The sequence below is a fragment of the Oncorhynchus gorbuscha genome, linkage group LG16 (genome assembly GCF_021184085.1).
Source record: "Oncorhynchus gorbuscha isolate QuinsamMale2020 ecotype Even-year linkage group LG16, OgorEven_v1.0, whole genome shotgun sequence".
In the NCBI taxonomy this organism is placed as follows: domain Eukaryota; kingdom Metazoa; phylum Chordata; class Actinopteri; order Salmoniformes; family Salmonidae; genus Oncorhynchus; species Oncorhynchus gorbuscha.
The window spans coordinates 68,176,627-68,193,780 of NC_060188.1; the positions used below are offsets into that span (position 1 = coordinate 68,176,627).

At 42.8% G+C, this 17,154-nt stretch overlaps 1 protein-coding gene across 3 annotated transcripts in view; it reads left to right on the plus strand.

Annotated features, from left to right (window-relative positions):
- The window catches only part of LOC123999298 (glutamate receptor 3-like), a 124,907-nt gene that overhangs the window by 27,538 nt on the left and 80,215 nt on the right, over nucleotides 1-17,154 (plus strand). For all 3 annotated transcript variants that reach the window (XR_006832424.1, XM_046304909.1, XM_046304910.1), the window contains exon 3: nucleotides 15,510-15,749. Coding sequence is in view for 2 of the 3 variants with exons in the window: in XM_046304909.1 (XP_046160865.1) it covers nucleotides 15,510-15,749 (240 nt within the window). In the remaining variant the exon portion in view is untranslated. The remainder of the gene's footprint in view (nucleotides 1-15,509; nucleotides 15,750-17,154) is intronic.

Below are 17,154 nucleotides of genomic sequence, written 5' to 3' on the forward strand. Positions count from 1 at the left end.
ACTCCACGACACAAATACAGTACACACACACACAAACACACTCACTGGACCCTACCCACACACTCACACATACTACACAGACACTCCACGACACAAATACAGTACACACACACACAAACACACTCACTGGACCCTACCCACACACTCACACATACTACACAGACACTCCAAGACACAAATACAGTACACACACACACAAACACACTCACTCAAATTGACGCCACACACTCACACATAGAAACACTTTCACTCTTCGCATACGCTGCTGCTACTCTGTTTAGTATCTATCCTGATTGCTTAGTCACTTTTATCCCTATCTACATGTACAAATGAACTCTACCTCGTACCCCGGCACATTAACTCAGTACTGGTATATAGTCTCGTTATTGTTATTTTATTGTTTTACTATTTCCTGATTTGCTAATATTTTTGACCTTTTAACTCTGCATTGTTGGGAAAGGGCTGTTACATTTCACCATAAAGTATAAGTTTAAATGTATTTGATTTGATACTGTATGCTTTTGATGTGACCTTCACTTAGAGACTGCAGCATAAATATTGTGTTTTGTAATATTTTCTCCCCTTTGTTTTGCTAAAAAAACATTTCCTGTTCATTAGTGAGTCCATTGACCTCTCCTTGACATTAGACTCTGTGTATATCAGTAACCATAAGTTGCAGTACTCCGTTATCTACGCCTAGGGGTTGTTGGAGAAAGGAAATATTGATGCTGGCTACCAATACATACACCCAACCACACCCATACCAGAGGTAGATCTAGCACCATAAATGACAGGGATTTGTGTAACGCAGATGCTGGGAGTCAGGAAGCAAGTACAGGGGGTGAATTTCATAATACATAGAACAATGCAAAACAAAAGTAGTGTCTGGACATGAGAAACATAACTAATACTGCCTGGAGACAGAACCAAAGGGAGTGATAGATATAGGGGAGGTAATCATAGAAGTGATGGAGTCCAGGTGAGTTTCATGAGGCGCAGGTGCGCGTAACGATGGTGACAGGTGTGCGTAATAATTAGTAAACTGGCGACAATGAGCGCCAGAGAGGGGGAGCGGGAGTAGACGTGAGAATTTGCAAAATTACAATGATGTTGTTCACAAGAACAGTATATAGGAATTTATCTGAGTGTCCTCCATCAATTCCTTTGTCAGTCTTTAAGACGGATAAAAGTTGCAAAGGACGTCTGCATCGGGGGATTATGCATTTGGAGCACTACAAAGTTAGTGGCTGATATCGTGACCAGTTTTAACATCCCCAGTTTGGACCACAGTAGGAGGACACATCTCACACCTGACTAGCAAACATATTCTCCTCAGCATGTGGTGGATTAAGCCCATATAGAAAGTGAAGTGGCAGATCATGGATTTTGGCATCAATGCATTGAATCACGGTGATTGATAAACAGAGACCATAACATATACTTATGAAAGAATGTCACCTTGCCCATCTCAAAATGAAAGACGTAGCCCCATACAGATACAAGACACCATAGTGTTCTATTTAATTTTGTGCTTAACCCATCCACAGTCCTGTACACCGAGTTCTAACACATGCAGCAGTATGTTCTGCCCACAGTGCACATGGTGGAAATGGTGAGTTGTAAAATGGCATCAGTGTTGGGTGATCCTGAGGGCGAGTCATTGGGTTGTGCAGTGCCCCTTTCATCCTGTGCTTCAGAATGTGCATGAATGTCAGTGTGGCAACCAAGCGAAAGGGATCTCTACTGACAAGTCACAATGGCCCCCTTCGCCGCTGAAAGATTTTTCACTCTTACACAACACACTTTATCACAGGCCCACAGAAAGCTAGCTACAGCAGCACACAATAAAGCTCTGAAGGTTGCATTGTGCTGTGATTCACTATTATCTGAGATTATTTTAGGACAACAAGCTATGTGCTTCACATTGAGTAGCCTAATGAAAAATAAACGAAACACACCATTGGGCAAGTGAATAATTTAGCGGGGCTGTTTTTATAGCTTTCAAGGACTCACATGTACCTCGTTCTTAATTCCACTTGGCATTTGTACTGGGTTTGCAGAAGCAATCACGTTATGGCCTCAAATACAAATTAAATGATGATGAACTTTGAAACCACAAAGTATAAAAATGTGATCATATGCTTGATGAAAATGTAATCTTACTAGAATCAGCTCTTGTTCATTCATAACCCCCCATTGGCAGTTTGTTAGTTTATTAAATATTTTAGTACATTTTTAGAATATGCATCCTTTTGAAATTAGTTGTCCAAACTGACACTTGTGTCATATCATATTTAACATACAGTACAGTAGCATGATATGCATTTCATAATGTCTATTGTAGTGTGTGTGTTGGTGGATTTTAAGGAGATGAAGGAAAGTATTTGATCCTGTGAGTAGCAGGCAATATTCCAAGTTGACTTTTCATACTGGGTTTCATGGTGCTGATGCACAGCCCTCTGGAGTCATGATGGAATTCCTCCCATTGCAATTGCAATATTTCACGCGTCTGAACGAGTGCCAGTGGTTGTGTTACTACAGTGCTGCTTCACATGCACAATTATTGAATCCCTTAACCCTTTCCTCTCAAGAGGCAATGTACAACACATTGTAAATCATCAGAGTGCAACATTTATCTTGTGAGTCTCTCTTGTGATTTCTTCCAACTCTACAATCAAGGTCTTTGGTGTAGATCTAGCAGCGTTTCAAAAAGCAATGACCTTAAAGAACATGTATCAAGCATACTCTCCTTAGCCTGCTCTTCATAAACAGTCTGGTCCTGTTGTTCCTGCAATATGCAAAGTGTGTGTGGGTTGGGGGTTAGCTGTGTTGCTGTTCCTCCATGCTGGAATATTAAAGCATAATTCTGTCATACAGAACCACAGTAGTCGGCAGTGCTGTTTGTTGCTCGCTCAGGCTGATCGTTTTACTTGTGGGCTGCATAAATACACCAGTAGGCCTGAGATTAGGCATAATCCACCTCAAATGTGGTCTGAGGATACGAGTGGAAACACAGACAAACCATTGGTGCAACTTCATGTTATTTACATATTCTGCCGAGAGATGTTTCTCAACCAACATCTCACATTGGTGCCTGAGGCCTGCATAATGCCTGTTTTCAATAATATATACAGAAAACCCATTTTTCTAACATACAGTTTTGTTACAGTACTATTCCGCGTCTCTAAACATGAGTATTACAAACGCGGAAGCACCTTCTGTGTATTTGTATAGTATGTCATGTTTTGTTTTGTTTGCATTCAGGGACTTTTTACAGCCTGATAATAACTTTGGTCTTTTGTGACTTTATAATAAGATTGGACGAGCGATGACATCTAGCCTCCGGGTGGATTAAGTCCAACGCACAGCAAATGCGTCGTAAAATGTGTCTCTGCTTTTCAGCTGTATCTGATGAATAACCATATCAGCGCGTGGGCCTGGGGAATTGAACTGTTACTTTTACATTTTTCTATCAAACTACTTTTAGGGAGCACATGACAGCACGGAAACTTACAAGACATGAGTGTTACGAAACAGTTAAACATGTTGACACAAAAAGACCATGAGAAGAGGCAGCCATGAGAAACTAGTTCATTATTCAGTGGAACCAGTTCATTCCCTCTCCCTGGAAAGAGACATAATTGTCATGGGGAGCGGATTTCAGAGTACCTGACATCTTCAAACATAAAATCGTCATAAGGCTGAGATGTGAGACCCCACACACTGCTTCCACTTCACACATCTGTTAGTTGAACTGGATTAGGATGTTCAAGTCAGGTCCATATGAAGTTACAGCTGGTTACAACCACAAAAACACTCACATTCCCTCATGATACATCCTCTCACTGCTCATTATGGCATTACAGATAGATCTGATGCACAATTGAATTTGGTTTAATGCATGTGGCAGTAGTTGTTTATTTAAAGGGACCATGTGGAAGTAAAAACATACATTTAAGACAGTGAAATATGATGTTTGCACCAGAGTTAGCTAAACACAGCTATTTTCATACGCAGTCCCTAACTAAACGTAACTAAATATGTAATCCTCTGTGGCTCAGTTGTTAGAACATGGTGCTTGCAACTACAGGGTAGAAGGTTTGAATCCTGGGATGACCAATACTTAAAGTGTATGCACGCATGACTGTAAGTGGCTTTGGCTAAAAGCGACTGCTAAATGGCATATATTATAAACATAGCTAAATATACATTCACATAAAGTAGAACAAATAATATAATAAGTACAGGACACAGTACATGAAACACATTGATACTTGGGTGCATTAAGAATTAGTCAATGTGTTCAGGGTTGGTGCGCCTTGATCCTGCTTTGACCTCCATGGAGAAGGAAAAATTGCAATTTCAAAGCTAATTACCTCTAATTCTCCACATTTTGACATGGGATTGAGTGAACATTTTCAGGTTAAAACAGATTTCCTTCAATTATACACATTTTGCCATGGCTTATGCATTGTTCTTATGCTGTCTGAGTGACTCAAACTTTAGAACAATATCAATGGGGGCCCCATGCCATGCCATTTTGGGAATTTTAGATTCTCTCTGACTGTCTAGTTTTTATTTTGGTGATTGTTAGTTCTCAAATATGATCTTATAAAAAAATATATTGCTCCATTATCTTTTCTACATACTTTATATCTGGTTTTAGTCATTCAAGTTTATACTGAAAACGTTTTACCATCCTGAAAAAATATCTATAAGCTGCTGCTAAATGCATATAGGGGAAACACTGGTCTACTCTTGTGGAGCTCCGCGTGACTCCTGTTTTGTTCAGAGCTTAATATTACAACATCTTTCCGATGTGGGGGTGTAGGATTTTTGATCATCTTATAAACTAGAAAGACATCTGAGAAAAAAATAAAGTTGTCAAAATTTAACAGATTGTACATGTGGAGAATTTTACAGTGGTGGTAATAATGTGATTTCCTGTCCAGGATCTTCAGTGCTTCTTTATATAGAGATCTAACGGGTATCATTTATGTTTCATTTGCTTGAGACTGGCTGGTGTGGTCCTTCTGTAGCTCAGTTGGTAGAGCATGGCGCTTGTAACGCCGGGGTAGTGGGTTCGATCCCCGGGACCACCCATACCTAGAATGTATGCACACATAAATGTAAGTCGCTTTGGATAAAAGTGTCTGCTAAATGGCATATAGTAGTATAGTAAAATAGGACAGGTGAGAAAAGATCATTGCATGTAAATACATTTTGGCTGCCTCTGTAGAGAATGAGTTCCTGATGTGTTGGACATTTTAAAGACTATATATGATTTTGATGGACATCCTTTTAATGTGTTTTTTGAAAGTTCAATGTAGGGTCTAGGATATTGGCCAGATATTTAAACTGTACATTTTATTGTCCATGGAGGAGTATGTCCGGGTAAGCCGGATGTACTATTCCTGTTTTTTCCACATTGAGGGTGAGACAGGAATGTTTGAGCCATTCAGCCACTTTCTCCAATGATGCTGTTAGTTTGCTTGCCACTTCATCAGCATTCTTGCCATGGGTATAAAAAACTGTATCATCCATGTACATTTGTTTATCCACACCTTGGCACACAGATGGAAGGTCATTAATATAGAGACCGAAAAACGAAGGGCCCAGGATTGACCCCTGTGGCACTCCCATAGTGCAATCCCTTTGTGATGATAGTTCACCATTTATTTGAGCACATTGCATCTGTTCTGCCAGATAAGACTCAATCCATTTTAAAGAACTTGATGAGATGTTGAAGTTAAATAGCATGGAGAAGAGGACATTGTGGTTAACAGTGTCAGAGGCTTTTCTGAGGTCGAGGAGAACAGAATCTACAACACCCGCTTTTATCCAGCTTGGCCTTGATCATCTCTGGGAAATACCAACATGCTGTTTCTGGAGAGTGGTTGACCCTAAACCTAAACTGCATGGGGTGAAGGGGAAAGCTACCCATTTTCAGGTGGGCTGTTAGCTGTTCCATTACCACTGTTGTACTGCTCCGTTATTTGCCTGTTTGTGACCTGCTTGTTAGCTTGCACCATTCTTGCCATTCTCCTTTGACCTCTCTCGTCAACAAGCTTTTTTCGCCCACAGGACTGTCGCTGACTGGATGTTTTTTGTTTGTCACACCATTCTCTGTAAACCCTAGACACTGCTGTGTGTGAAAAGCCCAGGAGGGCGGCCGTTGCTGAGATACTGGATCTGGTGAACCTGGCAATGACAATCATACCATGCTCAAAGTCGCTTAGGTCACTCGTTTTGCTCATTTTAATGTTCAATTGAACAATAACTGATTGCCTGTCTGCCTGCTTTATATAGCATTCCCCGTGACTGTCTGTATGAGTGATCCATTTTTGTGAACGGGGTAGTGTACAGTACTTAATAAACTCTTAATCCTTGGCTTTAGAGTTTGACACAGAAGATATGAGAGGATGCACCTTCCCTTCATTTGTCGTCACCAGGTTCAAAATTCAAAAGGCACTCGCACATCTGAGCAATCTTTTTTGCAGGTACATGGTAACAATTGGATAAGAGGAGAAAATATAAGAAACCCGCACACTGCTCTTGCTGGATACGTAAAGCTTAATAAAGAGCAGTGGTACTAGCAACAGCAGTGTCCAGGTTTGTTCCTTTTTCTTGTCCTTGGTGATATTCGTTGCAAGGGTTGATAGTCTGGTCTCTGATGGTAAATTGTTGGCCCAAGTTAAAACTGAATCAATTCAGCATTTATTGAAAGTGGTAGCGATGACAGTCTTGGAGACTCCAGTCTACTTTCAGTTGTAGGTCACCAGTCTTGTCGTGGCCTTTTTCAGTCAATTTATCAAGATTTTTCTGTGAGTTTGCCGTTGTTTTTGGCCTCCTTGATGGTTTTAAGAAAGAAATCAGCTTTGGCTTTCCTAAAACTCTTAGTCTCTTCATTTCTAAGTCCCTTGTTAACTGGTCAGTCAACAACTAAGCCATATTTTGTGATTTCTTCAGAGCAGCATCTCTCTTCTTTATCAGGTGCCAAAGGGTGCCATTGAACCAAGGTAGGTCCCGTTTTTAGTACGATTTGTGAGAGACTTTCCTTGAAACTTTGCAATGGATTCAGTGAATTGTTGTAATTTCATTGCAGTCTTTTTCCAAATTTACACCAGAAATGATTGTACTATATAAAATACAAATAAATTATATAAAGACAGTGGAAATTGACTCAATCTCATCTAATACATTTCTCTTCATTGGGCAACCAGTAAAAATAAAGGTTGAAGATAATTTTTCTTCTTCTAAAATATTGTTTTTTTTTCCGAAAACACAATCATTATTTGAAAGTGGCCTCTTCTGGGATAAGAGGAAGAAGTATGTATTTATTGTGTAACACAGGGGTACTGGCATGCTTTAAGCTTGTCTTGAGAGTGGTGAAATCCCTTTGAAGCATAAAAGCAACATAATGTACCATTGGTTCTGTTGTCTGCCAAACAGTGATTCCCACATTACAGTAGCGTAAATAGGTTCCACCTCCAAAATAATTCCACATGCAGCAGTTAATAAGGCTGTCTTAGAAAATATACAAGTTGTTTATCTTTCTCAATAAATATACCATAAGAGTATTATGTCTTTCATCTATTTGTATTTTTGGGGCATGTTTTGAGCTGTTGGGAGTTGTTCTTCTGTTATTTTATATTTCTTTGCCTAACTTAAAATAGTGTGTGTAGTGTACGTATGTGTCAGCGTGTCCATGCATCTGTGTGTGTGTGTCCGCATGTGTGTTCAGCAGCTGTTGTGCGCTGTGCTCTACTCTATCTTGTCCCTGAACATGTGGCCCTTGGACAGGTATTCCCATGGTGATTAGAGCCTAACTCCAGGCCCCTGGCCTGTCTCTCACCCAGGATGCCTCTCTGAAGGAGGGTGAGGTACCTCCAGTCAGCAGTCAACACTTCCCCTTGCTGGCTCCCAACACCTACAGTAGAATACAGCCAGCCCAGTGCCAATACTGAAGTTGTTGGTCTTAGGCAGCTTTAGAATAACCTCACCATCAGGCAAGAACATGTCTAATCAGCCATTGTTCCAGAGGGTGATGCAGTTGTCCATAGTAAGCCCACATCCACTGTCTGTTGGCCCTCAGACCCAGGAGGGCGGCCTCAGCAATGTCATAGAGCCTTGGTATGCCTTAATTAGCCCGTATCTCCCTCTTACTGCTCTATTTAGTCACATAAATGGGGGATTGATTTTCTGGCTGCCTTACTGATGCATCTGGTGTTACCGTAGCTGGGCAAGGTCAGCAGCAGCAACTTGAAGAGAACGCCTGTTGGTTCTGTTCTGTTAGCCTCTCCTCTCCTCCCCTGCCTTCAGTGATAGCAGCTAGCTAGCACTTAAATAATTCACTTTGGAGGCAGGTTGCCTGGGCTTTGCAGTGCACAGCGTTGATACAGCTTCGTCCTCACCTCACTGAGTGGTATGTAAGACTCACAGTAGATCCACCAGCTGCCTGTAGGGGAGACCTTCTGAAGTGCAAATCACCAGGTTTCTGGAAAACATTATTGAACGCTGGGGCCACTGGGACCGCGCCAACCACCCATTACGTGTAATGAGTTGTCGAGAGGGGGAGCAACAGAGGGATGGAGAGATGGAGCTGGATATAGAGAGAGACTGTCTGTCATTTAGTAAGGAACGACAGTCTCAGACAGTGAGGAGGCTAAATAGAAGAGAGGAGAGAGGGGGAAGAAAGTATGTCAGAGAATACTTAGAGAAAGTAAAGAGGAAAGAAGTGAAGGGATTTTTCATTCATGTCTGTGTTAATCATGCACCTCTGTGGTGTTATTTTGAGCAGAGGTGCACAGAGCTGTGAGCGTATAGAACAGAGTTGTGAGTGAAAATAGAACAGTATAACAGTGCCTGTGGTTTTTATTCTAGGCATGAAGATATTTCATATTTCAATTATTTAACCTTTATATTGAATGGTGATACAAAGGTCTCTTTTCCAGACGAGCCCTGTAAAGCACCACAATACACATCAAAATACAATAAACACATGAAACTACACATTCATATACACATTAAAATACACTTTATTATACACAACAATACACAAAAGGCAAAACACAATTATAAAAAACTGTCACATTATTCAGCAAAAAAGGTCCCCTTAACAACTGTCTGAAATGCCCTAAACCTAGAGGCATGTCTAGACGATATTAAACTACACTGATAACTCGTGCTTGGTTGCCTAATGTATAGGTGCCCCCATAATATTTAAATTGAGGAAGTGTTATCATTATTATTATTTTAGCAATCCGTGGTAGAAGAACCTCCTAATAAAAATGCCCCCCATCCTGCTGATTTGAGCTGATGAACAGTATTTGCGCTTGAGGTTATGGGTGCTTTATAAATTCGCTCTAGCTATCTACTCCGATTTCAGAGCACTCTTGTCTGAGGGTGCCAGAGCGCAGAATAACTGATGAATTTACGAACGCTCAACACTAGTTGAATATATCCGGGGTCATTAAAAAAAAGCGTAGTTAAATTGTTGCCAGCAGCACAGTTGCAGTCACCAACGCTCCGGATAACACGAAAACAGTCTAACCAGCTCTGCTAGGGCGAGTAAATTGGTCAGAGTGAGGTGTCATTTGTGTCTGGAAGTAGATAGCAAGCAAGCCAACGTTTGGCAGTTATCTTGGGTGATTGACTGTCGTTGTTTGGTCAGAACGCTCGGATCATCTCTACTCCTCGGCCAGAGCGTTCCGAGAGCGAAACGCTCTGAATTTACAAACGGGCAATCTGACAACAACGCTCTGAATTTACAAACGGGCAATCTGACAACAACGCTCTGAATTTACAAACGGGCAATCTGACAACAACGCTCTGAATTTACAAACGGGAAATCTGACAACAACGCTCTGAATTTACAAACGGGAAATCTGACAACAACGCTCTGAATTTACAAACGGGCAATCTGACAACAACGCTCTGAATTTACAAACGGGCAATCTGACAACAACGCTCTGAATTTACAAACGGGCAATCTGACAACAACGCTCTGAATTTACAAACGGGCAATCACCCTATGGATGAGAAAGTGAACCTGCCATTTCCCCAAAACATTTTGCTCATTGGGGAATCGGGGATTCCCTGCCCTGCGATCTATTGCCTAGAACATCAACAGCCAGGGTTTCATTAAATAAGCCATAGGTACAATACTTTTTATTGCACATTTAGGCCTAATTAAACTGACGCATTTGGCGATGTTCAACTTCAATTCACTGACACAATGGATAATAGTTTAGCCATACACATTGATAGCCTAATCTATACTTTTGGTGAGTTTATGAGCATTGCGAGATACAGGTTATATTGCCTATGCGCACTGTTACGACTGTCTGCCTGCCTGTCTCTCCCTCGCTGGGTCGCCTGTTCTTTCTGTTCGCGAGTGTGTGTTCAGTCTTCGGTCTGTTGCGTATAGAATAGTTTACGGTAGCCTATTACACATTGATAGCCCCTACTTATTGAAATTGTAAGCCATAAAATGGCAAGATACAGCTTTTGTTTACCGGTGCACAGTTCTGACTCTGTCTGCCTGCTGTCGGTCTTGCCTACCTACGTATGGCTGTGCCCCTCCCCTCTCTTTCCCTCACTAGTTTGCTCTTCTTTGTTGTGAAAGATGTGAGTTTGTTGTCTTGGAAGTTAAAACAACTACTCAGTATCTTCCGTTGCAGTCGAGGAGGAGATTTGAAGGGCAAGGAGACAAGGAATCGATTATTCTCCACCGCTATAATTTTTTTGTGTACTAACCTGCAGCTAGGCCATAGTACAGAAAAGGAGCGCAACTTTCACTGGGAATGGGGGACATATCCCCCCACATTCTGAAATTGCATTGTGCCGCCCCCCCTCCGTTTTATAGTAGGAATGTGCCTAATATTTGTTATAATAATAAATGTAAAAAATGTTCTCCCCACTTCTAAAACCAAAGTTGCGCCCCTGGTACAGTATGCATTAATAGCATGGAAAATGAAAACATTTTTTTAAAAATGTAAATTGAAAATCAATGCTTTAGAAGGGAATTCCATCTTTTATCACCAGAGCCTGGCTCCCTTGGTATGCAGTGGAGACAAAGTATTTGTCTTGAATCCAAATCCATAGACTTGGAATTGGTAGTCTTTAAAAATAATTGTGTGTCTCAGTTGCATGTGTGTATTATTCAATATACACTATATACAAAAGTTTGTGGACACCCCTTCAAATGAGTGAATTTGGCTATTTCAGCCACACCCGTTGATGACAGGTGTATAAAATCGAGCACACATCCATGCAATCTCCATAGACAAACTTTGGCAGTAGAGTGGCCTTACTGAAGAGCTCAGTGACTTTCAATGTGGCACCGTCATAGGATGCCACCTTTCCAGTTCATGAAATTTCTGCCCTGCGAGAGCTGTCCCGGTCAACTGTAAGTGCTGTGAAGTGGAAACGTCTAGAAGCAACAATGACTCAGCTGAAAAATGGTAGGCCACACAAGCTCACAGAACGGGACCAACTGTAAAGTTTGGTGGAAGGAGGAATAATGGTCTGGGGATGTTTTTCATGGTTCGGTCTAGGCCCCTTAGTTCCAGTGAAGGGAAATCTTAATGCTACATCATACAAAGACATTCTAGACGATTCTGTGCCTCCAACTTTGTGGCAACAGTTTTGGGAAGGCCCTTTTCTCTTTCAGCATGGCAATGCCTCTGTGCACAGAGCGAGGTCCATGCAGAAATGGTTTGTCGATATCGATGTGGAAGAACTTGACTGGCCTGCACAGAGCCCTGATCTCAACCCCATCGAACACCTTTGGGATGAATTGGAACTCCGACAGCGAGCCAGGCCTAATCGCACAACATCAGTGCCCGACCTCACTAATACTCTCGTGGCTGACTGGAAGCAATGTTCCAACATCTAGTGGAAAGCCTTCCCAGAAGAGTGGAGGCTGTTATTGCAGCAAAGGGGGGACCAACTCCATATGAATGCCCATGATTTTAGAATGAGATGTTCAACGAGCAGGCGTCCACATACTGTTGGCCATGTAGTGTACTTTTGGTCATGTAGTGTATCAGGTCTTTGAGCTGAGTGTGTGTGTGTGTGTGTGTGTGACTTATCGACATGGTTGTTTCAATGCAGACGGTGGGCTGGCTTTGAGAGAGGCTGTAATAAATGATGGTTCTAGCAGTGCATGGGAATCTGCCTGTCTCCAACGCCACAACAAAGGGAGTAGAACTCATTCAATTAAAAGGTCTTTCAAGTCTGCAGAAAAAAAACAGGGGAAAGAATATGATTTGAATATGAAACAATGCCACAACAGCCTCATGTTGAGTCCTGCCATGTCCCGTGGTTTCAGCCTCATCTGTCGCTAGTTATACCATGCAGATGTAATGCTTTAGCTTCACAAAGACACCTGCTGTAGCAGTCATTAGTCTGGTGTTGCCCCTGGCCCCAGCACAAATACACATTCATCTGATGTGTGCACATACCAAAGGAAAAGGCCACGAATGGATGGATGATAGGATGATGGATGGATAGATGGTTGAATTGAAGCATGATAGATGTGTAGAGAAATGTGTGGATGTTTGAGTGAATGGTTAGCTTGATGGAGGAATGACGCTGAGATGCCTTTAAACCAGTGTTGTATAACATGCAGCATTGAACTTGAAAATAATACTTGAAGATTACAGAAGCGCGAAATTATTCAGGTGTGCCTCCAGACTTTGAAATAAGCCTGTTCTCTTTTTACCAATCCATTCCAAATGTCAGTCTTTATAGTTTCATGCAGTATCTATGCTGTGTTTTTTTAAGTTTTCAAGAGGTTTACTTGAGGTTTAGGCCCCTATTGATTCCATAAGCTCTAGAGCACTGCATTCCTTTTCAATGATTATTTCTTTCATTTTATACTTTTGCCGGTCAGTCAGGTGAAGAGAGGAGAGGAGGACACTCCACGGGAGGGAAAGCGCTTGAGGGATCAGCCAGATGGTGTGGCACAGTAGAGTTGTTATTCAGGGTTCACAAACATCCATTCCACTTACAACTAACATCTATAGGAGAGAGAGAGAGACAGGGTCACGGGAGCTTGTTTAAAACCTTTTGTACAGTCACACGAGAGGAATGTTCACTCATTTGTTTTGTACAAATCAAATCAAATATTTATACCTTGTTAGACCAAGTATCCAGTGTGTTTATAGCCAGAGCGGTTTTCATCAGTCCCACATATGGCTCTAGATAGCAGTATAAACTGATTTGTAACAAGCTGCTGCGACCAGTGAGCACAGTGTCACGCTGGCAACGACAACGGCCTCGAAGATGTTCACAGGAACGCAGTGCGGGTCGATCAGTTGCAGCTGCCGAAGTTACGTCGGCGTCGGATGGACCAGTAGCAGTGGCGTCAGATGGCCCGGTTGTGGCGGCTTCTTACGAGCCTGTTGTGGCTGCTGAAGTTGCGTCGTCGGACGGACCCGTTGTGGCGACGTTGGACGACCCAGTTGCAGCTGCCGAAGTTGTGGAGGCGCCAGACGGACCAATCTCAGCGTTGTCAGACGGACCCGACGACGTCTGCCTAAGTATCGGCGGCGTGGGACGGACCGGTCATAGCGTCGCTGTACGGGCCATTCCCGCTGTCTCCCTCAATGGTCGATTATTCTGTCACGCAGGTATGAAGAAATTCGGGAGACAAATGTAGGAATGTGTAATAGTTTTTTTTTATTAAGCCACAAATTACGGCGTGCTGTGTAAAGGCACAGGGACGAAGACCAAACAACCACGTAACAAAAACACAGGGTTGGAACCCAAACAAAAGAGCGAGTAGTACCTCGAATAAATAACACACACGCACAAGTATTAACACACGGAAGAGACCCGTAAATCCACAAGGGCACGAAAGCCCAAAACACACAGCAAGGTACTCTCACACACACCAACGGACACTGTAACAATAATCGACAAGACCATGGAAACCAAAGGGCACATATACAAATACTAATCAGTGGGAATAGGGGACAAGTGTGCGTGATGAAAGTTCCGGAGGGATCTGTGATTCACAATCTAATGCTGCAACGCCTGTCTGCGTCCTGCATGGTGGAAGGAGGTATTTGTCTCTTAAGAGCAGTGACCAGTGCACTGATTTCCCCCATTAGTTTTATTAGTTCTAGTTGATTAACCAAGCAGATAGGTTGACTCCAAGGAGAAGTGAAGGGCACAGAGAGGCAGAAAGCATTGCCATGGGAACGCACATCCCACACAGCTGTCCTTTATTCTGAATGGTCACCATTTATTTCCCTATTTAGATTAATGCCTGTCTAAATTAATTAGACAGTTCATTTTCTACACATTAAATGTGATTTCCCCTGAATTCTCAATTACTCCACCATGACAACTATTTTGTACAATATTCTGAATTATCCATTCTGTCTCTCTCTCTGATTGGTAGCTATTATTTTGAGATCTGACCATGTCTGTCAGGGCTTGGTGTTATTTTCTATGGCTGCCGGGAGAGATTTGGTTCTGTTGGACTGTGTGTGTGGTTGACTGTGTTCTGACCCTCACCTGGATATCTGAATGTGGGAAGAAATGCCTGGAGGCTTGGTTGACTTTGATTTTACCCTCATTTCACCCTCACCTAACTGTACTGTCTGTATTTTATATCCAGTGCTGTGTAATGACGGTGCTGTCTGTATTTTATATCCAGTGCTCTGTACTGACGGTGCTGTCTGTATTTTATATCCAGTGCTCTGTACTGACGGTGCTGTCTGTATTTTATATCCAGTGCTCTGTACTGATGGTGCTGTCTGTATTTTATATCCAGTGCTGTGTAATGACGGTGCTGTCTGTATTTTATATCCAGTGCTCTGTACTGACGGTGCTGTCTGTATTTTATATCCAGTGCTGTGTAATGACGGTGCTGTCTGTATTTTATATCCAGTGCTCTGTACTGACGGTGCTGTCTGTATTTTATATCCAGTGCTGTGTAATGACGGTGCTGTCTGTATTTTATATCCAGTGCTGTGTAATGACGGTGCTGTCTGTATTTTATATCCAGTGCTGTGTAATGACGGTGCTGTCTGTATTTTATATCCAGTGCTCTGTACTGACGGTGCTGTCTGTATTTTATATCCAGTGCTCTGTACTGATGGTGCTGTCTGTATTTTATATCCAGTGCTGTGTAATGACGGTGCTGTCTGTATTTTATATCCAGTGCTCTGTACTGACGGTGCTGTCTGTATTTTATATCCAGTGCTGTGTAATGACGGTGCTGTCTGTATTTTATATCCAGTGCTCTGTACTGACGGTGCTGTCTGTATTTTATATCCAGTGCTGTGTAATGACGGTGCTGTCTGTATTTTATATCCAGTGCTGTGTACTGACTGTGCTGTCTGACTGTTTGGTTGACTGTGTTCTGAGTTCTGTCCCTCACCTGAGCTTACTCAAACCGACTGCCTGTCTGTTTGTATTTCTAGGCTGACTATGTTCTGACCCAAAGCTGACTGTTCGGTCCTGTCTGTCTGTCTGTCTGTCTGTTTCTCCAGTCTGCTCCCAGTTCTCCAGAGGAGTGTACGCCATCTTCGGCTTCTACGACCAGAAGTCCATGAACACGCTGACCTCGTTCTGTGGGGCTCTACACACCTCCTTTATCACACCCAGCTTCCCCGCCGATGCCGACGTGCAGTTTGTCATCCAGATGAGGCCTCCTCTCCGGGGAGTTGTCCTCAGCCTGCTGGCCCACTACAAGTGGGAGAAGTTTGTCTACCTCTATGACACCGAGAGAGGTAAGAGACAGCCTGTCTAACAGTCAGACAGCCTTCCATCCACACACACTGGAATGCTGCATATAGAAAAGGGTCTCTGTGGTTAACCCTGAGCCTGGCTTCTTTATTTGTCTACCTCTATGACACCTGGAGATAAGAGCTAAGAGACAGCCGCCTAACAGACTGACGGACTGACAGCCTGACACAAATGAGACACTGTACTATATACAGTATACATGCTCTCTGGTTAACCCATAGTCTGACTTACTTTTATGTTCAGTATATCATGAGAGAAATATGTCTTTGATATTGTTAGACCCATCAGACGAGCTCATTTTTAATTTCAGGTTCTGTGCTAAGTGATAATCCAGATTGACTGACTGGAAAAAGAAGAGGTGCTCCTCTCTCCTCACATCACGTTAAACCATGAAGTATTTCATTATTTCCCCTCAGTGTGGAAATCCTTTCCCCAGTTCTCATTCCAAGAGTGGTCTATCTAAGACCTTTAAATCTGGGCCTGTAATGATGCCAAAGTGCTTTAGTGTCTGGGAGGAGGTTGAATGCTGCTTGGCTTCCACAGGGCTCTGTCTGCTTCCGTAAATGAGTCCAAGACAGGTACTGTTATGTGTTCTTGTCCGTGTGACTGTTGATGTGCTGTAGTGTAACTCTGAGGAGATCCCTCCATCTGTACGGTACCAGCCTCTAATCCTCTGAATAGAATTTACACTCTAATTGGATTATATAAAGAACGAGCTACAACACACCGTGACTTTTACATGTCCTTCATGCACCCCCCTGCTCTCTTCTCCGCTGTACCCCAGCAGCAGCCGTGGGCTGACGGAGGGAGCTAGCGGAGGTCTCCATCCTGCTCTGTGAAGGTCAACATCTGGAGAGTTCAGCTTTAAGACAGAACACTAATGACACTCCAATCTGTCAGAGTGGGATATTCCTGGTCCTGGACCAGGCTACTGTACTGTAAGGCTGGCTGTAGAGAGGGAGAGACAAACTGTACTGGACCAGGCTACTCTACTGGACCAGGCTACTGTACTGTAAGGCTGGCTGTAGAGAGGGAGAGACATACTGTACTGGACCAGGATACTGTACTGTAAGGCTGGCTGTAGAGAGAGACATACTGTACTGGACCAGGCTACTGTACTGTAAGGCTGGCTGTAGAGAGGGAGAGACATACTGTACTGGACCAGGCTACTGTACTGTAAGGCTGGCTGTAGAGAGATACATACTGTACTGGACCAGGCTACTGTACTGTAAGACATACTGTACTGGACCAGGCTACTGTACTGTAAGACATACTGTACTGGACCAGGCTACTGTACTGTAAGGCTGGCTGTAGAGAGAGACATACTGTACTGGACCAGGCTACTGTAAGGCTGGCTGTAGAGAGGGAGAGACATACTGTACTGGACCA